Raw genomic sequence first — 26,712 nt, 5'->3', positions numbered from 1 at the left:
ACACAATACACCATAATGACAAAGCGAAAACAGGTTTTACATTTATTTTGTCAAAAAACAAAACTTATATACCTTATTTACATAACTATTCAGACTCTTTACTAAGAGACTCGAAATTGAGCTCAGGTGCATCCTGTTACCATTGATCATCCTCGAGATGTTTCTACAACTTGTTTGGAGTCCACCTGTGGTAAATTCAATTGATTTGGAAAGGCACACACCTGTCTAGATAAGGTCCCACAGTTGACAGTGCATGTCAGAGCCAAAACAAAGCCATGCGGTCGAAGGAATTGTCTGTAGAGCTCAGAGACATGATTGTGTCGAGGCACAGACCTGGGGAATGGTACCAAAAAATGTATACAGCAGGAAACCTGGCACCATCCCTACAGTGAAGCATGGTGGTGGCAGCATCATGCTGTGGGGATGTTTTTCAGTGGCAGGGACTAGGAGACTAGTCAGGATCAAGGGAAAGATGAACGGAGCAAAGTACAGAAAGATCCTTGATAAAAACTGAGTAAAGGGTCTGAACACTTATGTAAATGTGATATTTCAGTATTTTAATTTTTTTGCAAACATTTCTAAAACCTGTTTTTGCTTTGTCATTATGGGGTATTGTGTGTAGATAAGGGGGAAAACAATTTGATCCATTTTAGAACAAGGCTGTAACGTTACAAAATGTGGAATAAGTCAAGGGGTCTGAATACTTTCCGAATGCACTGCACTGCACTTAAACTAATATCCTAGATTAGCATCTCTTTTCTTTAGAGCATCTCTGCTGTTAATAAAGTTTGCCAGGATGTAATCATAAAAACCGGAAGGAACTGAGTTACCTCTGGTTCATTAAGCAATTCCTATGAGACATGAATAGGGTTTTGGGAAATTAAGGTCTGAGGTTAACACAGGCTTAGGAAATCTTATAAGTTTTATTCTATGATAATCATTATTAGCTCATTTAATTATTATTATTATCTCAATTACTTCATTAGTCCGTTAATATGTTTGTGTTTTTTTTTTTACATAAATTCTTAAAAATTCACAAGAAGTGGCATGAGCTGATGAAGATTCTCATAGAAGAAAACGTAAGATCTCCTTAGCCTAGGTTAACCACAGACCTTATTTTGAGCGTTTATTCAAAAACCCTACAGAAACGACATTCATTTCCCAATATGCTTTGTCCAACGAACCATGCTGGAGTTAGCGCATACAAAAAGACACCATTACTATTTATCTCTATATGAATAGGATGAAGTTTAGACGAGTGTCTTTCACTATCCTCTTTGATTCTACCCCTAGTGGACTGATGCAGTCGGTGCAATGGCCTATGTAAGTCTAAAGGGAATCCTTGGGACGCCAACTCTGATGTCACCGCGTTGAGGGGACGTCCCAAGGATTCTGGATAGCACTAACCATTCCTAAAGTGACCACTGTGCAGTTCTGTTGTGAAATTGTCGTATTCATAAATAAAAAATAATCATAAATGGTAACTGCCAAAATAAAGGAAACACCAACATAAAGTGTCTTAATAAGGCGTTGGGCCACAATGAGCCAGAACTGCTTCAATACACCTTGGCATAGATTCTACAGGTGTCTGGAACTCTATTGGCGGGATGCGACACCATTCTTCCACAATAATCCATATTTTTGTCTTTTGTTGATGGTGGTAGAAAATGCTGTCTCAGGCGGTGCTGCAGAATCTCACATAATTGGGTTGATATTTTGGGATATTTGATGCCATGGCATTTGGTTAACATCGTTTTCATCCTCATCAACCCATTCAGTGACCACTCATGCCTTGTGGATGGGAGCATTGTTATCCTATGGGGGCGTAGCCAAAACGTGACACTAAGCATGATGGGATGTCAATTGCTTATTTAACTCAAGAACCACGCCTGTGCAGATTATTATGGATAAGAGCGAGAATACTTTTATTTGTCAAACGACAGTCAAGCATCGAGCATCGTCACCAGAATAAGACCCTCGATATTTATTGGAAAGGAGTATCCAGATCACCATGCACTTTCACCACCCTGTGAAGTTAATAAGTTATTTCATTTGTAGCCTAATAAACTGCATGGTTTTGAGTCATAGTGGGAAGACCACACACTATATCATTATGTGACTCCCAAGTTTACTTCGATATGATGGTTATTAAATCAATATTTGCGCATAAAGGCATTTCCACCACCATTTCTCGCGTAATTAATTTTACTGACACAAAAAGATCCCACCATGTCAAACGAACAAATTATTTGTCGGTATTTATAAAATTGTACCGAAACTAGCCATTTCCATCACAGCTATCGTGATTTTTTTTTTTTTACTCAAACTGTGGATAGAAACATGGTTAGTGACATAAATAATCATTTATTCTCCAGGACTCAAAATGTATAGACAGGCAAACTCTTCTTCCTTAAAATCCCCCTATTTTTGACAGTGTACATATTCAAGTATTCAAAATACACATAGCAGCTTATCAGTTTAAATTACTCAGCCAATGGCCAGCCTTGGCTTTACAGATTGGGCCTCTGGGGTTACATGCTTTGTGTTTACAGAGTGGTGAGATTGGGTTTAATCGACTTCCTCGATGGTGGGGCCTGAGGATCCACCACCTCCAGGAGCAGCACCGCCAGCGCCTGAGAAGCCTCCAGGCATTCCACCAGGCATACCACCGGCACTCTGGTACAATTTGGTGATGATGGGGTTGCACACCTTCTCCAGCTCCTGTTGCTGGTGCTCATACTCTTCCTTCTCCGCAGTCTGAAAAGAAATATACATGTTAAGATTGATCGATTTCCCTTCTTGACACATTATGGGTAATAACTTGTTTTAAATTAATGGGCACATCAATATACTGTACCTGGTTCTTATCCAGCCAGGCAATGATCTCATTGCACTTGTCCAGAATCTTGGTCTTTTCCTCGTCACTGATCTTGCCCTGTAGTTTCTCATCCTCCACTGTGGATTTCATGTTGAAAGAGTAGGACTCCAGGGAGTTCTTGGAGGAAACCTTGTCACGCTGCACATCATCCTCACACTTGTACTTCTCTGCCTCCTGGACCATGCGCTCAATGTCCTCCTTGCTCAGGCGACCTGGTCAGACAAAAAAAGAAAGTGTTAAGTTAAGGATACACTCACTATCCAAGTGGGCATATTTTAATAACATTTCACTTTGGTCAGATTTTGTTTCTACCTTTGTCATTGGTGATGGTGATCTTGTTCTCCTTGCCAGTGCTCTTATCAACGGCAGAGACATTGAGGATGCCGTTTGCGTCAATGTCGAAGGTGACCTCAATCTGAGGAACACCGCGAGGTGCAGGGGGGATTCCAGTCAGCTCAAACTTGCCCAACAGGTTGTTGTCCTTGGTCATGGCCCTCTCACCCTCATACACCTGGAGGATACAGTCTATATTAGCTAAAACCATACATGGTCTTCAAATGAGAAGTACATTTCACTAAATAGTCACTTAGACATCGAACAAAGGTATTGGGACATCTTTTGTCTTTCAACCTCTGGTGGAAACAACGAATGACAGGAGTAAACTTCATCACAGCGAGTGGCTAAAGGAATGAGGAAACATTGCCCTGAAATGTACATTTTATGCAGGGTCTTCTCACCTGAATGAGCACACCAGGCTGGTTGTCTGAGTAGGTGGTGAAGGTCTGGGTCTGCTTGGTTGGGATGGTGGTGTTACGTTTGATCAGGACGGTCATGACACCTCCAGCTGTCTCAATACCCAGGGACAGGGGGGTGACATCCAGCAGAAGCAGGTCCTGGACATTTTCAGACTTGTCACCTGAGAGGATGGCTGCCTGGACAGCTGTAAAAGGGAATGGTGAGGTTAGACTCATGTAAAAACATAACTGTAGAGCCACAGTAACATTGTCGCTCAGACATTAAAAAAGGAACACACAAGATGATCAGTGACCCACCTGCGCCATAGGCCACAGCCTCGTCGGGGTTGATGCTCTTGTTGAGCTCTTTACCGTTAAAGAAATCTTGGAGCAGTTTCTGGATCTTGGGGATACGAGTGGAGCCTCCGACTAGGACAATATCGTGGACCTGGGCCTTGTCCATCTTGGCATCACGGAGGGATTTCTCCACTGGGTCCAAGGTGCCACGGAAAAGGTCTGCGTTGAGTTCCTCAAAGCGAGCTCTGGTGATGGAGGTGTAGAAGTCGATTCCCTCATACAGAGAGTCGATCTCGATGCTGGCCTGGGTGCTGGAGGACAGGGTGCGCTTTGCCCTCTCACAGGCGGTGCGGAGACGGCGAACAGCTCTCTTGTTGTCACTGATATCTTTCTTGTACTTTCGTTTGAACTCTGCGATGAAGTGGTTGACCATGCGGTTGTCAAAGTCTTCTCCACCCAGATGGGTGTCTCCAGCAGTGGACTTGACCTCAAAGATGCCATCCTCAATGGTCAGGATGGACACGTCAAAGGTGCCGCCACCCAGATCAAAGATAAGGACATTCCTTTCAGCACCAACCTGAAACAGAAGAATGTTCAATATTTAAACCCTATGACACATGGCTAGCTATATATATAATTATTGACCCATGTACACAGTTTGTGTGTATGTATGTATGTATGTATGTATGCATGTATGTATGTATGTATGTATGTATGTATGTATGTATGTATGTATGTATGTATGCATGTATGTATGTATGTATGTATGTATATAAATAAATAAGTGGCAGGAGTAAACTCCATCATTGTGAATTAAATCTAGTTTGTCCAAATCAAATTATTATTTCAATAGACCTTCCTGAGCTCTAAAGAAATTATATGCGTCTCACCTTCTTGTCCAAGCCATAAGCAATAGCGGCAGCGGTTGGCTCATTGATGATTCGCAGAACGTTCAGACCAGAGATTGTTCCAGCGTCTTTGGTTGCTTGGCGCTGAGAGTCGTTAAAGTAAGCTGGCACTGTTACAACCGCATTTGATACAGTCTGTAAAAATGAGGGTTAAAGAAAAAAAGTTGTGAATGAATAGACTAACTGTCAATACAAATCTGAAATAGACTGCAATGCAACTCAAACTCACCTTCCCGAGGTAGGCCTCTGCAATCTCCTTCATCTTGACCAACACCATGGAGGAGATTTCCTCAGGGTAGAAGCTCTTGGTCTCACCTTTGTATTCAACCTCCACTTTGGGGCGTCCGCTGTCGCTGATGACGTTGAAAGGCCAGTGTTTCATGTCAGACTGAACCACGGTGTCCTCAAATCTTCTACCAATCAAACGCTTAGCATCTGGAATACGCAAATAAAAAGTATGTTAAAATGATTGCATTATAGATCTACTCCGATCATAGCAGTTGACCTTTGGTTTCTCACTCAAACATCCAAGGAATGTTATAAAACCTCTGGTGGAAACTACAAATGGCAGGAATAAAGTGCATCACACCTTTACAAACATTAACAATAATCACCATTGCAATACATAAACTTACCAAACACTGTGTTGCAGGGGTTCATGGCAACCTGATTCTTGGCAGCATCACCGATGAGCCTCTCAGAGTCAGTGAAGGCAACGTAGCTTGGTGTGGTCCTGTTACCCTGGTCGTTGGCAATGATTTCAACCTTGCCATGCTGGAACACACCCACGCAGGAGTAAGTGGTCCCGAGATCAATGCCGACTGCTGTTCCCTTAGACATGGTTGCTGTGAGAACAGATAAATATTTAATGATGAGCAAAGTCTTTCCAATAGATGGCAGTCATGATCACTCAAGGTAAAGTGACCCATAGAGACTTTGGACTGTAGTTTGAGTCACTGTGGCTGCATTTACACAGGCAGCCCAATTCTTTTTTTATCTGATTGGTCTTTTGACCAATCAGATCAGCTCTGATGTGAAAATATATTTTCAAAGCTGATCAGATTAGTGAAAAAAATCTGAATTGGGCTGCCTAGGTAAACGTAGCCACCATAGATTACATGTGCAACTTCCTTTATGGAGAATAATGCCAACCCGTTGTGTTGAAATTCAATTCCTAAGAACGGGGACTAATCCGGTTCCAAAAAAGTCATAAGCCTTCAGTTTCAATTAAAGGGCGACTGCACTTCCTGATTTGGCCTTGTTTTAGATTTGGTTCATTAAAAAATGCTAACAGCCATGACAGAATTCAAAGGTGAGTTTGTCTTGGGGTGTGGCTTGATGTGGGTGTTTCCTGTGTGTATGCAGGTGGAAAGAGTTAGCCAAATGATTAAGCCAATTAGCTTCAGTTGGCTGGTGTGCACCGTGGCAAAATCGGTTTTACTTTGGATAGCCTATCTCTGGGGATAGTTAGGGGCAGTCAAATTACACAATGTAAAAAGGGACAATATTTTCATGTTGCACATCTTTTAGTTGTCTCATCAAATGCTTTCAATATTTGTAAACGAATTTCTACAATTTATAGTTGGTTTAAGGTTAAGTCATTGAAATTTGGAGCTATTGACCTTTTAAATTATTGTTCCATTTACACTGTAATTTACTGATGTTCCCTAACTAGCCCCATTGTGATATCGAATGTCAACCAAATTGACCATTGGCATTGCGATCTGAGTACTGAATTGATGATTACTTGCCAGTTGTGGGAATTTGGAGCAGGATTAAAATAAACACAGCCAATGGAAAACTGTTACGTACTCTTCATTCCATGACATAATTTTGTTTTCCTATCATCTTGCAAATCTCAGTTTTGTACGATACTGACTTTATGACCAAAATGATCCTATTTAAACTTTGTAGTCAATTTTGACACTAGAATAAATGTTTGGCACATATTGATGCCACATAGGCCATTTTCAAAATGAGAAGTTGCTTTTTAGGGACAGTCGCTCTTTAAACTGATGGCAAAGGTGCATAAATATAGAGAAATTCAGATATGAACAATGTTCCTGCTAAACTGCACGCAGCTCCTCTTGGACTGCAGTGTAGAAGAAATGTCAGCGTGCGCAGAGAAGCACAAGATTGAACTTCACTCAGTTTCCTCCTTTAATTAACACTATCAACGTTTCGCTCGACCGTGGGAATTGTGCTTGAATCAACACAATATTAGCCACTTCCAATGTAACATACCGAAACAAAGCAAACTACGCAAGAGATTTTCTTGTAGGCAGAACACATCGGAGTAGGATTCTACTGCATTGACAAGCACGACCGGCGCACCATAACAGCACCATAACCAATCAGAACTGCAGTTGGCCTATATGCAAATAGCCATTGCCATATATGGATCCGTGCTGTTCACTTTGAACTGGACTGTGTTTACTGCATGAGCGGTCACGAGTAGAGGTGCTTGTTTTGAGATCAAAGTGAGAGCTGCATGTTGTCACCTGTGTACATGTGTTCATATTCTTTGCTAGTTAGTGAGTTATTAGCCTAGTTATAGCTAATTTCTATTCAATAATAGGGGAGTGGTTGCTTCCTACAAGAGCACAAAATGTGTGCATTTCTAGCCATCTTTGAAAACAAGGCAGGTAAATAGCTTTTTTTATGTTTTAAAGGGGCAGTGTTGTATTTGAAATGGTCTTGAATAAGCTAAGTAGCCAATAGGAAAAGGGTAGCATAATTTGTCTGATTCTTTGTAATAATGGTATGGGAATAATAATGAATGTTATTTTGTAAAGTGGTTTCTTGCATCAAACAACAACATTTTCATGACAAGTGGATAAACAGGTTCATGACAAGCCCTGCATGTTTGTTTTTTTTAGAAGTCTCATGGAATGTAGGCCTACATTGAACACCACACACTTTCTGCTACTGTAGGTGAATGATAGAACAGCTATTTCCATGTTAAAATGTTATGTGATGCATTTTTTGTTTTGATGGTAGGTCTCTCTGGTAGGCCTACACTTTGATCAATTAGCCACAGTAGCCTACTTGGCCACTGTTAAAACTGTAACTTAAAGCGAGTAAAGCCTCAATGATCACAGTAAACGCATGCCGGAAGTTGCACAGAATTGTCACATTTAAGTTGGGCTCAGCAGACCTGAAATTTGCTGAGTGCCGAAAAAAATAGAGGTACCATTGGAAATGACATACTTGTTTTTATTACTTCCCATAAAGTTCTTAAACTGGCACATTGAACCAATCAGCACAATCTACTTTTTCGTTTTTTCAATTTGCTGCTGTCTTGGAGCTAGAATTTGAATCATGTAATGCCGTTACAATTTTTTTAACTGTGAGCAATGTACAATACGGTGAACTTAGCAAACAAGGCATTTGTGGTAACTACATGGGGGCTGCCATCTTTATGCACCGTCGCCATTCATGTATGGGCTGCATTGGATGGGCCAGGCAGCCATCTTAGGCAAGGCAAGAGGTATGCATGGTGTCCTGCCTTACTACTGTAAAGACTATGCTACTGCAGTCCCATGGGAAATTCACCATGTAGCAGAGGTTGACACATTGAGACAGCACTCTTGTTAATCTAACCACACTGTCCGATTTCAAAAAGGCTTTACAACGAAAGCAAAACATTAGATTATGTCAGCAGAGTACCCAGCCAGAAATAATCAGACACCCATTTTTCAAGCTAGCATATAATGTCACAAAAACCAAAGCCACAGCTAAATGCAGCACTAACCTTTGATGATCTTCATCAGATGACACTCCTAGGACATTATGTTATACAATACATGCATGTTTTGTTCAATCAAGTTCATATTTATATCAAAAACCAGCTTTTTACATTAGCATGTGACGTTCAGAACTAGCATACCCACCGCAAACTTCCGGTGAGTTTACTAAATTACTCACGATAAACGTTCACAAAAAACACAACAATTATTTTAAGAATTATAGATACAGAACTCCTTTATGCAATCGCGGTGTCCGATTTTAAAATAGCTTTTCGGCAAAAGCACATTTTGCAATATTCTGAGTAGATAGCTCGCCATCACGGGCTAGCTATTTTGACACCCACCAAGTTTGGCACTCACCAAACTCAGATTTACTATAAGAAAAATTGGATTACCTTTGCTGTTCTTCGTCAGAATGCACTCCCAGGACTTCTACTTCATTCACAAATGTTGTTTTGGTTCAAAATAATCCATAGTTATGTTCAAATATCCTCTGTTTTGTTCTTGCGTTCAAGACACTATCCGAACGGTGACGCGCGGACGCGTATCGTGACAAAAAATGTCAAAATATTCCATTACCGTACTTCGAAGCATGTCAAACGCTGTTTAAAATAATTTTTTATGCAGTTTTTCTCGTAAAAAGCGATAATATTCCGACCAGGAAACCCTGTTTTCGTTCAAAGACTCAAAATGTAATATGGACTCTTCACGTGCACGCGCGCACCCGTCTCATTGTTCTCAGATCGACCACTTACCAAATGCGCTACTGTTTTTCAGCCTGGGACACCAGAGTCATCATTCAACGTTCTGGCGCCTTCTGAGAGCCTATGGGAGCCTCAGGAAGTGTCACGTTACAGCAGAGATCCTTTGTTTTCAATAAAGAGAGTGTAGAAGGCCAAGAAATGGTCAGAGAGGGCACTTCCTGTACAGAATCTTCTCAGGTTTTTGCCTGCCATATGAGTTCTGTTATACTCACAGACACCATTCAAACAGTTTTAGAAACTTTAGGCTGTTTTCTATCCAAATCAAATAATTATATGCATATTCTAGTTTCTGGTCAGTAGTAATAACCAGATTAAATCGGGTACGTTTTTTATCCGGATGTGAAAATACTGCCCCCTACCTTAGAGAGGTTAACGGGATCGATTTGACAACATCCGGTCAAATGGCAGAGTGCAATACACCAAATTAAAGCTGAACTTCTTGTTAATCTAGCCACTGTGTCAGATTTCAAAAAGGCTTTACAGCGAAAGCAAACCATGCGATAATCTGAGGACAGCGCCCAGAATGCCAACACATGAAAATCAGATTACAACCCGCCAGGCACGACACAAAAGTCAGAAATAACGATTTAATTCATGCCTTACCTTTGAAGAACTTCTTCTGTAAGACGGGATAAACTGTGTTCAATACCGGAGGAAAACAAAGAAAGCGCGTTCCAGGTCGTGCGCATCAAAACATTAGAGAGCCCTAGGCTGGACCCTCGTTCTGGACAGCCGTACTTCTTAATTTCTCTAAAGAAAAACATCAATCAATTTCTTGACATCTAGTGGAAGCTATAGGAACTGCAAGCATATTTCTATTAAAACGGGCATACCATAAAAAAACTATGGAAAACAGATTGACCTCCAAAAAATAAATCCCTGGATGGATTGTGCTCGGGGTTTCGCCTGCCAAATCAGTTCGGTTATACTCACAGACATTATTCAAACTGTTTTAGAAACTTTAGAGTGTTTTCTATCCAAATCTACCAACTACATGCATATCCTAGCTTCTGGGCCTGAGTAGCAGGCAGTTTACTTTGGCCACACTTTTCATCCAGATGTGAAAATAGCGCCCCCAAGCCTAGAGAAGTTTTAACAAACTATAGTTTTGGCAAGTCGGTTAGGACATCTACTTTGTGCATGACACAAGTAATTTTTCCAACAATTGTTTACAGACAGATTATTTCACTTATATTTCACTGTATCACAATTCCTGTGAGTCAGAAGTTTACAGACACGAAGTTGACTGTGCCTTTAAACAACTTGGAAAATTCCAGAATGTGATGTCATGGCTTTAGAAGCTTCTGACAGGTTAATTGACATCATTTGAGTCAATTGGAGGTGTACCTGTGGATGTATTTCAAGACCTACCTTCAGACTCAGTGCCTCTTTACTTGACATCATGGGAAAATCAAAAGAAATCAGCCAAGACCCCAGAAAAAAAAGTCAGACCTCCACAAGTCTGGTTCATCCTTTGGAGCAATTTCCAAACGCCTGAAGGTACTACGTTCATCTGTACAAACAATAGTGCGCAAGTATAAACACCATGGGACCACGCAGCCGTCATACCGCAAAGGAAGGAGACGCATTCTGTCTCCTAGAGATGAACGTACTTTGGTGCGAAAAGTGCAAATCAATCCCAGAACAACAGCAAAGGACCTTGTGAAGATGCTGGAGGAAACAGGTACAAAAGTATCTATATCCACAGTAAAACGAGTCCTATATTGACATAACCTGAAAGGCTATGAAGAAGGCAAGGAAGAAGCCACTGCTCCAAAACCGCCATAAAAAAGCCAGACTACGGTTTGCAACTGCACATGGGGACAAAGATCGTAATTTTTGGAGAAATGTCCTCTGGTCTGATGAAACAAAAATAGATCTGTTTGGCCATAATGACCATCGTTACGTTTGGAGGAAAAAGGGGGAGTCTTGCAAGCCGAAGAACACCATTCCAACCGTGAAGCACGGGGTGGCAGCATCATGTTGTGGGGGTGCTTTGCTGCAGGGGGGACTGGTGCACTTCACAAAATAGATGGGATCATGAGGCAGGGATAATATGTGGCTCTCCGCACTGCTAAAGCTAACTCTCTCTCCTCTGCTCTCATCCTTCTAGACCTATCTGCTGCCTTTGATACCGTGAACCATCAGATCCTCCTCTCCACCCTCTCCGAGCTGGGCATCTCTGGCACCGCGCACGCTTGGATTGCGTCCTACCTGACAGGTCGCTCCTACCAGGTGGCGTGGCGAGAATCTGTCTCCGCACCACGTGCTCTCACCACTGGTGTCCCCCAGGGCTCTGTTCTTGGCCCACTCCTATTCTCGCTATACACCAAGTCACTTGGCTCTGTCATATCCTCACATGGTCTCTCATATCATTGCTATGCAGATGACACACAATTAATCTTCTCCTTTCCCCCTTCTGACAACCAGGTGGCGAATCGCATCTCTGCATGTCTGGCAGACATATCAGTGTGGATGACGGATCACCACCTCAAGCTGAACCTCAGCAAGACGGAGCTGCTCTTCCTCCCGGGGAAGGACTGCCCGTTCCATGATCTCGCCATCACGGTTGACAACTCCCTTGTGTCCTCCTCCCAGAGTGCTAAGAGCCTTGGCGTGACCCTGGACAACACCCTGTCGTTCTCCACCAACATCAAGGCGGTGACCCGATCCTGTAGGTTCATGCTCTACAACATTCGCAGAGTACGACCCTGCCTCACACAGGAAGCGGCGCAGGTCCTAATCCAGGCACTTGTCATCTCCCGTCTGGATTACTGCAACTCGCTGTTGGCTGGGCTCCCTGCCTGTGCCATTAAACCCCTACAACTCATCCAGAACGCCGCAGCCCGTCTGGTGTTCAACCTTCCCAAGTTCTCTCACGTCACCCCGCTCCTCCGCTCTCTCCACTGGCTTCCAGTCGAAGCTCGCATCCGCTACAAGACCATGGTGCTTGCCTACGGAGCTGTGAGGGGAACGGCACCTCCGTACCTTCAGGCTCTGATCAGGCCCTACACCCAAACAAGGGCACTCCGTTCATCCACCTCTGGCCTGCTCGCCTCCCTACCTCTGAGGAAGCACAGTTCCCGCTCAGCCCAGTCAAAACTGTTCGCTGCTCTGGCACCCCAATGGTGGAACAAGCTCCCTCACGACGCCAGGACAGCGGAGTCAATCACCACCTTCCGGAGACACCTGAAACCCCACCTCTTCAAGGAATACCTGGGATAGGATAAGGTAATCCTTCTAACCCCCCCCCCCCTTAAAAGATTTAGATGCACTATTGTAAAGTGGTTGTTCCACTGGATATTATAGGTGAATGCACCAATTTGTAAGTCGCTCTGGATAAGAGCGTCTGCTAAATGACTAAAATGTAAATGTAAATGTATATTGAAGCAACATCTCAAGACATCAGTCAGGAAGTTAAAGCTTGGTCACAAATGGGTCTTCCAAATGAACAATGGCATACTTCCAAAGTTGTGGCAAAATGGCTTAAGGACAACAAAGTCAAGGTATTGGAGTGGCCATCATAAAGCCCTGACCTCAATCCCATAGAAAATGTGTGGGCAGAACTGAAAAATTGTGTGCGAGCAAAGAGGCCTACAAACCTGACTCAGTTACATGAGCTCTGTCAGGAGGAATAGGCCAAAATTCACCCAACTTATTGTGAGATGCTTGTGGAATGCTACCCGAAACATTTGATCCAAGTTAAACAATTTAAAGGCAATGCTACCAAATACTAATTGAGTGTATGTAAACTTCTGACCCACTGGGAATGTGATGAAAGAAATAAAAGCTGAAATAAATCACTCTATTATTCTGACATTTCACATTCTTAAAATGAAGTGGTTATCCTAACTGACCTAAACAGGGAATATTTACTAGGATTAAATGTCAGGAATTGTGAAAAACTGAGTTTAAATGTATTTTGCTACGGTGTATGTAAACTTCCGACTTCAACTGTATAAGATGGCAGCACATCTGTGGAAACAAAACTGCTTGATTTTGTTGAATTTAAAGGAGAAACAGCAGAGGTCCTGGTGGTCATCCAAAAATGTAACCTGGAAAGCAAAGTCGTGGAATTCCCTGCCGACAACACAAATACCAACTTTGGAGGACTGAATAGGCTGGGGAGGGTCAATGTCCATACCAAAGTTAAAAATGCTCTGCAGCGGGAGGTGATTGGCTTAGGTTGTCCTGCCCACATCATTCATAACATGGCCAGAATAGCTTTGGATATGATACCCCTTGATGTTGAGTACCTGCTCACAAAGATATTTTCATATTTTCACCGTCAGAGTAGAAAGACTGAAGAGCTTTTGTGAGTTTGTTGGCCAGGAGTATCATAACATTTTAGGACACAGCAATGTTTGCTGGCTGTCCATGCTCCCTGCTCTAGAAAGAGTGCTGAAAATGTGCCATTAAAATCCTTTTTCTTTCTGAAGACAAATACCCTGTTGTCCTGCGAACAATGTTCGAAGATCCACTGACTCAAGTTTGGCTGGCCTTTGTCCATGGAAACCTGACCGTATTCAGTGACACGATCAAGATGCTTGAAGGCCAGGACCGCTGTGCTGTGGAGTCAGCTGCAATTCTGAGAAACGTTGAGGCAAAATTGTCTGAAAGACGTGATGACAACTTCATTCCAGTTTTGGTCAGAGGACTTCTGAGAGAGCTAGTGGAAAATAGAGCAATGTCTAAAGAGAGCTTTCTCAAAATATTCCAATCATTCTTCTCTATGGCTGTGAACTACTTGCAAGCATGGGGAAAGCACACAGATAATCTAAAATATGTACATTGTCTCCTTTTAAAAAGGCAACCTCAGTGTTAAGAGATCCAGAAGGCAGCAGCCACACTGCAGGAAAAATGCCCCAATGTGACCATCAATGAGGATACATTGTTTGACGAGGTTACTGGCCTGCAAGAGTTCCTAAAAAAGGATCGCTTGAAGAATGGAAAACATCTGCGACACCGCTTAGTCAGAGGTGGTTACACACTTCAAAAAGAATGACATCCCACACACTAACCTGGCTGATTAGCGTCTGTTGTCATGTGCTTACCTGGAAGTAATGCACCAGTTGAGAGTGTTCTCCCAAATGAATGATATATGGACAGCAGCAAGAAATAGGTTCACTGTTCCTACCATCAAGGCCGTGCTTATTGTGAAGACAAACTTCAACCTCCCCTGCCAGGAGTTCATGGAGAAGCTTGCCAAAGACAGAGCAATCCTGAAGAAAATACATTCTTCTGAGAAATATACAGATTAGGTTGGTATAAGTATATTATGTAGTTACCAATCTCATCTTATTTCTTTATTATGTTAAGTATTTCACATATACTATTGTCTGTTTAAAAAAAAGAAATTGTTCATGTTCTCTTCCGCTCTTATTCTACCCAGGCTACCAGGACCACTGAATGGCTGTTCAGATCGGACAGTTCTGTCTTGTCTGTAGTGTTTGTGTAATATAGTTGTTTTCTCTGTCTATCACAGTGTGCCTGTTAGACGAAATACATGAAACCAGAATTGTCCCCCTTTTTTTATTTCATAGATAATAACATTGGATATTTTAATGATATATTGACCACCGAACTGAAATGTCCCGGTTTTCATTTCAGAAATCTGGTCACCTTATTGTTAGCTAGCTAGCGAATTTTGGCCATATTAACATTGAAATAGAATCAGTCAAAACATTACAAAAAAAAAAAAAAAGTCATGGAATCAATAACAAGATAAAATGAGCCACTTATGATTCTCCCCATTTGGCAGTTTCTGGTCATTCTTGCTAGCAATCTGGCCATCCAGAATCAAAAAACAGGAAGCGCGCACATAATTTTCCTTACTGTTGTCAGCTAACCGATCTATACCCAGCAAAATCTAGAATAGTCCCAGTAAGCAAAATTACATTGAAAAGACATCTAAAATACGTATTTTCCAGACGTTGAACTTAGGTTCATTTTAAGTTCTGAATGATAGTTGAAAAGACGTCATTTATTGACGTCTATTTTTGGACCAAATCAAGGCCGGTTCAGACCGGACCAAATCTGAACCAAACATTGATGTCAAAAATAGACATCCAAAAGAAATCGGCCCGTGCTTACTGGGGTGTAGCCTACAGTGTCAGCCCACAATGGAATTTAATGAATGCCCATCCATATGGTAGACCTACAGTTTGTAAAACAGGCAGTTGCATTGGCTTTATTAGTCCTGATTCCTGTAACTAATCAACTTGGAAATTTAAGCTCTGACAATCAGATACCCAAATTCATCAGAAGTTACAGTGCCTTGCAAAAGTATTCACCCACCTTGGCATTTTTCCTATTTTGTTGAATTACAACCTGTAATTTAAATAGATTTTTATTTGGATTTCATGTAATGGACATACACAAAATAGTCCAAATTGATAAAGTGAAATGAAAAAAGAACTTGTTTCCAAACAAAATGTAAAGAGGAAAAGTGGTGTGTGCATATGTATTCACCCCCTTTCCTATGAAGCCCCTAAATAAGATCTGGTGGAACCAATTACCTTCAGAAGTCACATAATTAGTTAGAATGCACACAAGTGGACTTTATTTAAGTGTCACATGATCTATCACATGAACTCAGTATATATACACCTGTTCTGAAAGGCCCCAGAGTCTGCAACACCACTAAGCAAGGGGCACCACCAAGCAAGCAGCACCATGAAGGCCAAGGAGCTCTCCAAACAGGTCAGGGACAAAGTTGTGGAGAAGTACAGATCAGGATTGGGTTATAAAAAAATATCTGAAACTTTGAACATCCCACGGAGCACCATTAAATCCATTATTAAAAAATGGAAAGAATATAGCACCACAACAAACCTGCCAAGAGAGGGCCACCCACCAAAACCCACGGACCAGGCAAGGACGGCATTAATCAGAGAGGCAACAAAGAGACCAAAGATAACCCTGAAAGAGCTGCAACGCTCCACAGCGGAGATTGGAGTATCTGTCCATAGGACCACTTTAAGCCGTACACTCTACAGAGCTGGGCTTTACGGAAGAGTGGCCAGAAAAAAAGCCATTGCTTAAAGAAAAAAATAAGCAAACACGTTCGGTGTTCGCCAGAAGGCATGTGGGAAACTCCCCAAACATATGGAAGAAGGTACTCTGGTTAGATGAAACAAAAATTGAGCTTTTTGGTCATCAAGGAAAACGCTATGTCTGGCGCAAACCCAACACCTCACATCACCCCGAGAACACCATCCCCACAGTGAAGCATGTTGGTGTGTTTTTCATCGGCAGGGACTGGGAAACTGGTCAGAATTGAAGGAATGATGGCGCTAAATACAGGGAAATTCTTGAGGGAAACCTGTTTCAGTCTTCAAGAGATTTGAGACTGGGACGGAGGTTCACCTTCCAGCAGGACAATGACCCTAAGCATACTGCTAAAGCAACACTCGAGTGCTTTAAGGGGAAACATTTAAATGTCTTGGAATGGCCTAGTCAAAGCCCAGACCTCAATCCAATTGAGCATCTGTGGTATGACTTAAAGATTGCTGTACACCAGCTGAACCCATCCAGCTTGAAGGAGATAGATCAGTTTTGCCTTGAAGAATGGGCAAACATCCCAGTGGCTAGATGTACCAAGCTTATAGAGACATACCCCAAGATACTTGCAGCTGTAATTGCAGCAAAAGGTGGCTCTACAAAGTATTGACTTTGGGGGACGGGGTGAATAGTTATGCACGCCCAAGTGGTCTGTTTTTTTTGTCTTATTTCTTGTTTGTTCCACAATAAAAAATATTTTTCATCTTCAAAGTGGTAGGCATGTTGTGTAAATCAAATGATACAAACCCCCCAAAAATCTATTTTAATTCCAGGTTGTAAGGCAACAAAATAGTAAAAATGCCCAGAGGGGTGAATACTTTCATAAGCCATTGTATCCTCAGCCTATAGAGCCCTACAGTGGAGGTGTCATAATACCCATAAAACCTAGAGGTCAAAGAGCAAAATGGTTCCAATTGTTTTTCCACCATACATTTTTCCCATAGGGATTTTTAGGGAAAAAGGTCAGTGTTTCGTGTAGGCTTACTCTGGCATGTCGTTTTGATAATGTCACGTCCTGACCAGCAGAGGGAGCAATTGTATTAGTTTTGGTCAGGACGTGGCAGGTTTTTGTGTGTTAAGTGTTGTGTTGGTGATTAGGACTCCCAATTGAAGGCTGGTGTGTTGAGTTGCCTTTGATTGGGAGTCCTATATAGTAGTGTGTGTTTTATTTGGGGTTGTGTGTAGTTGTTTTTGCACTGCGTTTTGTGTGCCTGCAAAACTGTTGCTGTCATGGTTATTATTGGTTTTCCTGTGGATGCTTTACTCTGATTCATTAAAAATATGAGTATCCACATTCCCGCTGCGCCTTGGTCTTCTCTCCAGTACGACAAGTGTTACAGATAACCATGTAAATCTCTCTTGGACAAAGTGACTTATAAATATATTTGGCTCTATTTTCTCTCAGATTCGAAAATGCTAATTAGCATCAAAGTAGACATCATGCAAGACTAAAAAATCCCTGCAAGCTCCTGCACGTCATCTCTAGCTGACACCTTTGCTAACAGTTATTTTGTAAATTTAAAACTTGCACAAGACAGTTCACAGAATTGTCAACTTAAAGAAATCTAGCCAATTTATTCAGTCCTGTGTAGCTCAGTTGGTAAAGCATGGCGCTTGCAGCACCACCGTTGTGGTTTCGATTCCCATGGAGGACCAATACGAAAAAAGTATTCAAATGTATGCGCTCACTAATGTAAGTGAGTGCATTACTAAAATGTAAATGTAAAAATGCAAGCGAATATATTGATAAGTCACCTTGTCTTGGAGAGATTTACACTTATCAAAACATCACGCCAGGGTAAGCCTACATGAAACACAGTCCTTATTTTAAGTGTTTCTAAACTCCCCTATGGGGAAAAATGTATGGTGGAAAAATGATTGGAACCATTTCCTTGTTTGACCACTAGGTTTTATGGGTATTATGATTCATACTGTGGTACTCTATTTGCAATGTGTTTCGCCTACAGCAAAATGCAGTAGTATATTATTTTTCGCTATGATCAGCTCATCAAACATTTACAGATACAAACTGGAAACCACTGATCATGACTATTTTAGCACACAGGGTGAAACTCCTGGACTGCAGTTGTGATTAGCCTGATTGTCCATTCCATATTGTCCATTTTACTTTGACCTGTCCTGTTTTTATGATATGCTGTTTGTTAGCGTCGATGCAACCACGTGTTTTTAAGAGTCCAGCACAATGTAAAAACAATCTTGGTTGCATCGAAGCTAGGTGTGTTAACATGTCAGTGTATTTTTCATTTGATTAGGCACCATTTAGGTTAGGCTATTTGATTGGAGAAACGTACATGATGTAAAAAGTGGCCTTCTCATTACATTGTCATACATTTTATCTCCAGCCTGTAGGCTACAGAAAAGTCCACATACTTTTTTTATACCATGGGCTATTTCTGCTACATAATTTAAGTTAGATGGTTTTTTGACGGAATGTTGGTGGAGCGCCACAGCGATGCATCTCCAACAGCACCGTGGAGAGGCGTGCAGGGAATGGACATGCAAAATATTTTACACTCCTGCCTTTGACAAAGTGGGTACTGCTCATCAAAGGGCGGCATCAGCGCTCCCCTAAAAAATCCTATATACCACTGGTTGAGAGAAATTATCATTGTTTTTGGGCAGAATTATGTGAGGATTTGTGTGTCAATTAGCCGGCCGCGTAATCCTGCCTAATGGGCGGGCCGGCCCTGAGTGTGCTTACTGTGACTGTCAACCTGATATTGGCTACTCTAGTCCAGCTACTTCCCACACCGTTGCTGGACCGCAGTGCTTGTTGTTACCGTTCATTCTTGACATCTAGATGGTTATCAGTATTAGTTATTTCTTGTATAGGGTAGTATCCTACTTGTTATCAAATCATGGGAGGGAAGAAAATTGGCCACGTTGTCAGCATGCTTCAGTTTGGCTGGCGTCTAGCCAAGCTCTACTAGCCGAACGAGAGTGCTCGCATACTCCTTTAAAAGACCTTCGATTGAATTACGAGAAAAGCCAGTTGACACTTCCTCAAAATAGTCATTAATTGAAGATAACTGAAGAAATCTGTCATTCATTTTGACGTTTTTGCCGAGATCTTAGTTGCGCAATTTTGCATCTGACTACAATAATTGGTGCAGTATTTCTCAAGTGAAAAAATGTGCATGAGGTCGAGTCGTCTCTCATTGAATGACAACAGGCACTTCATTAAAGAATCCCTACTTTTGACCAATCGCTGATGAGGAAGCGTAGGATTTGTCTACAGACTTTGGCTTGCCTCAACATTTTTTTTGCTGAAGTCCAAAACGAACAAAAACATCACAAAATATCTTCATATGTATGCGGAAACTATTTAGTCTGGGAAGCATACGGACGCCTTTAGCAGCCACCGGCAACACCGTAAATACTGCTACCTAGTAGGAAGCGCATACGTCGGCAAGCACCTCGATACAACACCGGTGAATTAGTCATTCCCACCAGCTTGTCATCGTGCTTCCTGATGGCAGTGACGTTAGCTAAATTGGCATGTCACTTACATCCCATATGAATACTACCTAGCTGTCATTACAGATGAATGAGGAGTCTATAGTTAAAAGTATAAAGGCAACATTGTGCTGCCCTCTTCATTGGCTTTTGATACTGTTGATCAGTCACTGCTAATTCAGATGCTTTCCTCAATTGGTCTAGACCAGGCTGCATGTAACTGGTTTAAAAATTACTGGACAGATGGAACTCAATGTATATCTACTGATGGTGTTCAAACAGGTTTCCTGGATATTACGAAAGGTGTCCCGCAGAGGTCGATTCTGGGTCCTGTACTTTTTACTATTTACATTAACAATATCAAATGTAAAAAAAACATGTAGCCTGCACTTGTATGCCAATGATACTGTTGTGTATGCTATTGCCCCCACAGTTGACCAGGCTCTAGCTGAACTACAGTCTGTCATCATTGTATTACAGAAAAGCTTTATTGACCTGAAATTAGTTTTACCTGCATTCAGTACGAAGTATATGTTGTTCTCTAGAGCGCATAAAAATAAGTCTGATTTAACCATATGTACTTGATTGTGTCCATGCTTGCCAATATCTTGGCATACAGTATTGATAGGTGAAAAGCTGTCTTTTAATTAAAAAGCAGATTGATGAGTTAGTTAAGAAACGGAGAATAAAAAGGGGCTTATTCTATATGAATAGGTCCTGCCTTTCGCTAAATAGTAGAACGCAGATTATTCAGTCAACGTTCCTCTCGGTCCTAGACTATGGCGACATCTATATGAACGCAGCTGCCACTTCATTAAAGCGGTTAGATGCAGTTTATCATAGCGCAGTACATTTTATTACGGTGCCAATTTTAGTACTCATTACTGCATTTTCTACCAGAAAGTTGGTTGGCCCTCTTTGATGTAACGTAGGTTGATACATTACCATTTTTGCATTTATAAAGCCCTTTTGCAAAAAGTCCCACTGTGCCTAACATCATTACTAAACTTTAGACATACGAGTTACCACACCCAGTCTCAGGGATGGCTAACTCTGAAAATTCTGTCTCTGAGTTAGGTAAATCAGCTTTCTGTTTCTTGCACCTTATTTGTGGAACAATCTTCAAAATGTTCTTAAATGTGATGTTCTGGTGCCTCTAGGGCAGGTATTCCCAAACTGGGGTACGCCAAATAAAAATGTGATTCGCATTTAAAAATAAAAGAAAACATTTTTGGGTGAGGTTTTTTTTTCTTGCCTGAGTAGCCTCGTTTCATTGCCAAAAATAAAATGAAACCATCTAGTGTTCAGCGAAATAACAACACAATGTCAAATACAGGTAGCCTAGTCAAATAATTAACATCCAATCACATTAACCGTTACTCTCTCGCTGGAAACCTTCACTATTGCGCAGACATTTAGAAACAAAACATGACCATTTTTAAATTAAGCCACGGGAGTTTTTGGAGCGACAATAAAGACGACTTTCGAGTAGTAAGACATGTATAAAAGCAACAGATACCATTAATAAGAAGGGGCTAGAAGCGTCTTATATGGTGAGCTACCGAGTGGCTAGGACAGGCATGTCCCATACTATTTGGAGGACTTAATTCTTTCTGCTGCCGCGGATATGGCTGGGACAATGCTGGGGGAAAAGGCCCCAAAAAACTATACAGACAATGACTTCATCAAACAACACTGTTTCACGACACATCAGTGACATGGCAGGAGATGTTCTATATCATGGAGCACCGCCCCATAGGGGAGCTCTGCTCCTCGTGGTTTACCCCGCTGCCTAGGCAGTGAATAGCCTGAGAAATTATGCACACATCTGCAGCCAATAGGAGTACAGGTGTCCCTATATAAGAGGACGCTTCCCCTCAATCAGCCTCCCATTATCTTCAGCGACAGGACTGGCCTGAAGAAGCATTGAAGAGAAGCGAGAAGTCTCAGGACGAACCCGCTGTCGATCTCCTGGTCTCGACATCGTCCTTCAATGAGCACACATTTTCCACCCCAAAAGCTCTTTTAAGAGCTCAGTGTCGCTGCTCCACTATGGCGGCTATGGACCTGCATGACTTATGTTTCGTGTGCTTAGGTTCACAGCGCGCTAGGGGCGGCCTCACAGATCCCCCAAAATGCCCTAGCTGCGCCCTCGTTTCTTAAAGGAGAGGAAGCAGTGGTGGGCATTTCAGGGTAGATCTCCCTCTAGAGGACGCCATGTCTGTGTTAGCCTCAGGTTCTGAGGCGGCATATGATGACGGCGCCTCTAGAGAAGACGAGGATGTTGGGAAGTGTCTGGATTTTTCTCCGGAAAAATCCACTCTACTGACCAAGGTTGAAAAAAGAAAACTGCCACAGAGAATGTGGACCCTGTGTGCTGGCATGTCAAGGGCGTGCTCTCTTTCCTACAGTTCATGTTTCACAAGGAGCACTCACCCGCCACCATTAAGGTGTTCGCGGCAGCGATTTCAGCTTGCCATGAGGGGTTTGGCATAGACACCGTCTTCTGTCACCCTCTAGTGAAACAGTTTCTATTGGGAACGCGGCGGCTTAGGCCAATGCCTAGAGCCACGCTGCACCAGTGGGCTTTTAACTTTTGTACTTGAGGCGTTCTGCGAGACGCCGTTCGAGCCACTGAATCAAATCCCCCTCAAGATGTTGTCTCTGAAGACGGCAATGTTGCTTGCTTTGACTACGGCCAAGCGCGTCAGTGATTTGGGTGCTCTTTCGATGAGACATTTAAGAGCGATCTGAGCAGAGCGGTGTTACATCCTAACCCTGCATTTATGCCGACGGCTATTAAGAGCTTTTATAGGTCACAGAGCGTTGAGCTGTGGGCCTTCTCCCCCCCCGCCCATGTGGAGCGGAGAGAGGAGAGGCTTCATCGCCTGTGCCCGGTGCGCGCCTTGGCGTGCTACGTGTAACGCACAGCGACGATTAGGTCATCGCTTCAGCTATTTGTGTGTCACGGTGCTAGTACACTGGGTAGACCACTTTCAAAACAGAGGCTGTCTCATTGGCTTTGTGAAGGCAATGAGACAGCTTATGCGGCGGCAGGGTGGCCACTGCCTCAGGGAATAAGAGCCCTCTCCACTCGTGGAGTAGCGGCGTCTACGGCCCTTTTTAGAGGAACTGGGGTAGAGGATATTTGTGCAGCGGCGTCATGGGCGTCACTGTCTCCTTTTATCCGATTCTACCTGTTAGACATGTCGTTTTACTCTCTAGCTCGTTCTGTACTCAGCATAGCTGAAGGGAGAACTTGAATTAAGAAAAGATGCAGGACGATTGGGCAGGTTTCCCATTAGGTCCGCTCTTTTTGTCAAGGAGAGAGACGTGCAACACGACCTTTGTCTGACACTGTCAGTACAACAGGGAATGTCGAGACTGCCCACCAGTGTATCACTGTGTTGGGGCGGAGTGATGAGGGAAATAGTACTGTAACTAGTATTACTTTACTATTAGACCGGTCACAAAATTTGATAGAATATTGAGGTATCATCTATCTACTGAGGCAGAGTAGGTGGCCCATATTCTATTATCTGCCCACGAATCATTGGCTTTGGATATGGATTGAGTGTGGTGGGTTACACTGAGAAATCAGTGAGCAGGTCTTCTAAATTGGTTCAGCCTATACTCAGCTTTGCTGGTGGGAAGGCTAAAACTAAGGCGGGAAATGCAGGATCAATGGACAGGGTTTCCATCAGGTCCGCTTTCTCCTATTAGAATAACTACATGACATGACTTCAGGCTGGGGGTGTAGCACAGTAGAGTCGTGTGTTGTATCCTGCCCACAAGTCTATGACTGTGTTTGGGCGGAAGGATTAGGGATATCGTTTCTGTAACTGGTGTTACAGTACTTTTAGACTAATCTTCAGTATTGACAGTTTTGAGCTCATTTATCTGCTGGTACAGATTAGTATGACTCATATTATGTTAATCTGCCCACTAGTCATTGACTATGCCTTTAGACGGAGTAGGGCGGATTAGACCGAGGACGCAGTACATTGTGACACAGTCTGTTTTCACAGTGTGTTACAGTACTGCGGGATTTGGTCGTAGCCATTGCTGGGCCCGACCTTTTCATTAAGTGTGAAGTGATAAGCTCGGCAGGGAGTACGTTGCGCTCCGCCTTAAACCACTAGGAGCAGAGCTACACAATAGAACGATAGTTACCGGAGTTGTAACTCCAGTTTTATGAGTGGAGCGGCGCCCCATACGACTTAAGGCCCTGCCGACCCCCAGTCTCACTGAAGATAATTTCTGGGGAGGCTGATTGAGGGAAATTCTATGCATTACAGCCGGATGAGTCAGCAGACGTGTTGGGCCTGGCACAGCTCCTGGTATATGTCCATTACGTTTATGGGGGGTCAATTAAGGAAGACATCCTCTTCTGCAACCCACTGGAAACCAGGACAACAGGAGAGGATATTTTGAAAGTACTGGACAGCTTTGTGACATAAAATGGACTTTGGTGGTCAAGATGTGTTGGTATCTGTACTGATGGCGCAAAAGCCATGACAGGGAGACATAGTGGAATGCCTGACAGCTTGAAAGACGTTTTGGACACTACAGTGAAAATGATTAACTTTGTTAAATCAAGGCCCCTGAACTCGTGTATTTTCTGCATTATGCAATTGTATGGGCAGCGACCATGTAACGCTTTTACAACATACAGAAGTGTGCTGGTTATCAAGGGGCAAAGTTTTGACACATTTTTCTTTAATTGAGAGACGAGCTTAAACTTTTCTTTACTGACCATCATTTTCACTTGTCTGACCGCTTGCATGATGACGAGTTTCTCACACGACTGGCCTATCTGGGAGATGTTTTTCTCGACTGAATGATCTGAATCTAGGATTACAGGGACTCTCCACAGCTATATTCAATGTGCGGGACAAAATTGAGGCTATGATTAAGAATTTGGAGGTCTTTCTGTCTGCATTAACAAGGACAACACACAGGTCTTTCCATCATTGTATGATTTTTTTGTGTGCAAATGTACTCAAGCTTACGGACAATGTCAAATGTGATATAGCAAAGCACCTGAGTGAGTTGGGTGCGCAATTACACAGGTACTTTCCTGAAACGGATGACACTAACAACTGGATTCTTTATTCCTTTCATGCCCTGCCTCCAGTCCACTTACCGATATCTGAACAAGAGAGCCTCATCGAAAGTGCAACAAGCAGTTCTATGAAAATTGAATTTAATCAGAAGCCACTGCCAGATTTCTGGATTGGGCTGCGCTCAGAGTATCCTGCCTTGGCAAGTCGTGCTGTTAAGACACTGATGACCTTTGCAACCACGTACCTATCTGAGAGTGGATTCTCGGCCCTCACTAGCATGAAAACTAAATACAGGCACAGACTGACTATGTGTGAGAAATGATTTAATATTGAGACCCTCTCTAATACAACCCAACTGTGCAGAGTTATGTGCATCCTTTCAAGCACACCCTTCTCATTAACCTGTGGTGAGTTATTCACAATTTTCGATTAGCAAATAAGGTTTTATATAAAGAGCAAAATTATTGATTTATTATTATTTGTGCCCAGGTCCTATAAGATCTCTTTGTTACTTCCCACGAGCCGGGTTGAGACAACAATGCATTATGTTTAATAAATGTATTGTATAGTGTGTGTGTGGCAGGCTTACAACGAAGGCAAAAAACAACATTTGAGAGTGCGCTGACCCTGGTGCTAGAGGGGGTACGCAGCTGGAGGTTGAATGTTTGAAGGGGTACGGACTATAAAAAGTTTGGGAACCTCTGCTCTAGGGCAGCTCTAAGCTGATTGAGGACCTAATTACTGATGAATGTGGTCCTCAATCAGCTAACAGCTGCAATAGAGGGACTCTTTGCCATAGCAACGGAAAGCGCCAAGTTGCTGGCTGGTTTCAAAACGTCCAGTCCAAACTCTCGCGCTATTTCAGTGGTCAATTTCATCTGTCGCAAGTCACGACCGTTTTATACCCTCCCCCACCCGGACTTCTGAAGGACAACGCTGTAAGTACTGCAGTACAGCTGGCTCCGCATCCATGCGCATTAAAATTAATTGCGGCCATTTCACCAGTACCCAATTACATTTTCTAGAGACTGCTCTGGCATCTCTTAGCTGTCGTCTCGGAGAATGGCTGAATAGACCCACAGTGAATACAACAATGTAGACATCAAATTATCTTAAATCAACAAATAGGTATATACATGTGGATTCTAATTATAAGGACACACTGATACAAAAGTGAATATGAGTAGCCAACAAACAATTGTAGGAAACGTCACATTACATCTGCCTATAACTGACAATGATGTAGGATATAACAGATTAACATTTTGTTGCTTTAATTACCTGGATATGATGGACGCAATTCGGTATGAAAGCTGTTCGCAGACTCCGCAACCCGATGAATGAGACGTAGCCTCTTCCGGATATTTTCTTCCAATAACTCCTCACCTGCCGGTGAAAAGAAATGTTGCACTTCTAGTATGTTCTAGCAGTCTGAAACTGATCTACAATCAGAATGTAGCCACTATTGTTCAATGCGGAATACGTTATATGGCCACGTAAGGAATCAACCAGCACTAGGATCAGTTACATTTTTCTTTACGCTATCCCTCAACGCATTGAACTCTGATTGGTTGAAGTTTAGCTCGTGCGTTACATAAATTCCTTGGGGGGAAAAACGTAGGCCGACAGAATATTTATATAGCCCCAGAAAAGCAAGATAATATTCTAGACCTTTCCTAATCAATTAACTGGTACTGACCCACTGAAATCTGAGTCCCTGAAATGTAGTTTTATATCTGCCAATATACAACCACATTTACATCAGTGGAGGCTACAA

General features: G+C 42.5%; 1 protein-coding gene across 1 annotated transcript; it reads right to left on the bottom strand.

Annotated features, from left to right (window-relative positions):
* Positions 1-1,898: 1,898 nt before the first annotated feature.
* On the bottom strand, positions 1,899-26,335 carry LOC106603659 (heat shock cognate 70 kDa protein). Its single transcript, XM_014197598.3, has 9 exons — positions 26,217-26,335; positions 5,453-5,662; positions 5,047-5,252; positions 4,800-4,952; positions 3,931-4,486; positions 3,616-3,818; positions 3,191-3,389; positions 2,858-3,090; positions 1,899-2,757 (listed from the first exon to the last, which is right to left on the bottom strand). Exons 2-9 carry the CDS (start codon positions 5,655-5,657, stop codon positions 2,569-2,571), a joined length of 1,944 nt encoding a protein of 647 aa, XP_014053073.1. The 5' UTR covers positions 5,658-5,662; positions 26,217-26,335; the 3' UTR covers positions 1,899-2,568.
* Positions 26,336-26,712: the final 377 nt, after the last annotated feature.

This window comes from Salmo salar, chromosome 04 (assembly GCF_965601325.2).
Source record: "Salmo salar chromosome 04, fSalSal1, whole genome shotgun sequence".
Taxonomy (NCBI): domain Eukaryota; kingdom Metazoa; phylum Chordata; class Actinopteri; order Salmoniformes; family Salmonidae; genus Salmo; species Salmo salar.
The sequence above is the reverse complement of the archived record's forward strand: the minus strand, read 5'-3'. Positions and strand labels throughout refer to the sequence as shown.

What these genes read in the sequence shown, in the direction of transcription:
- LOC106603659 (XM_014197598.3), bottom strand. Translation starts at nt 5,657, where the DNA reads ATGTCTAAGGGAACAGCAGTCGGCATTGATCTCGGGACCACTTACTCC. An exon ending in CCCCTGCAACACAGTGTTTG is followed by an intron (nt 5,253 to 5,452) that starts GTAAGTTTATGT and finishes TGCGTATTCCAG; the next exon opens with ATGCTAAGCGTTTGATTGGT. An exon ending in GGCTGTGGCCTATGGCGCAG is followed by an intron (nt 3,819 to 3,930) that starts GTGGGTCACTGA and finishes TCCCTTTTACAG; the next exon opens with CTGTCCAGGCAGCCATCCTC.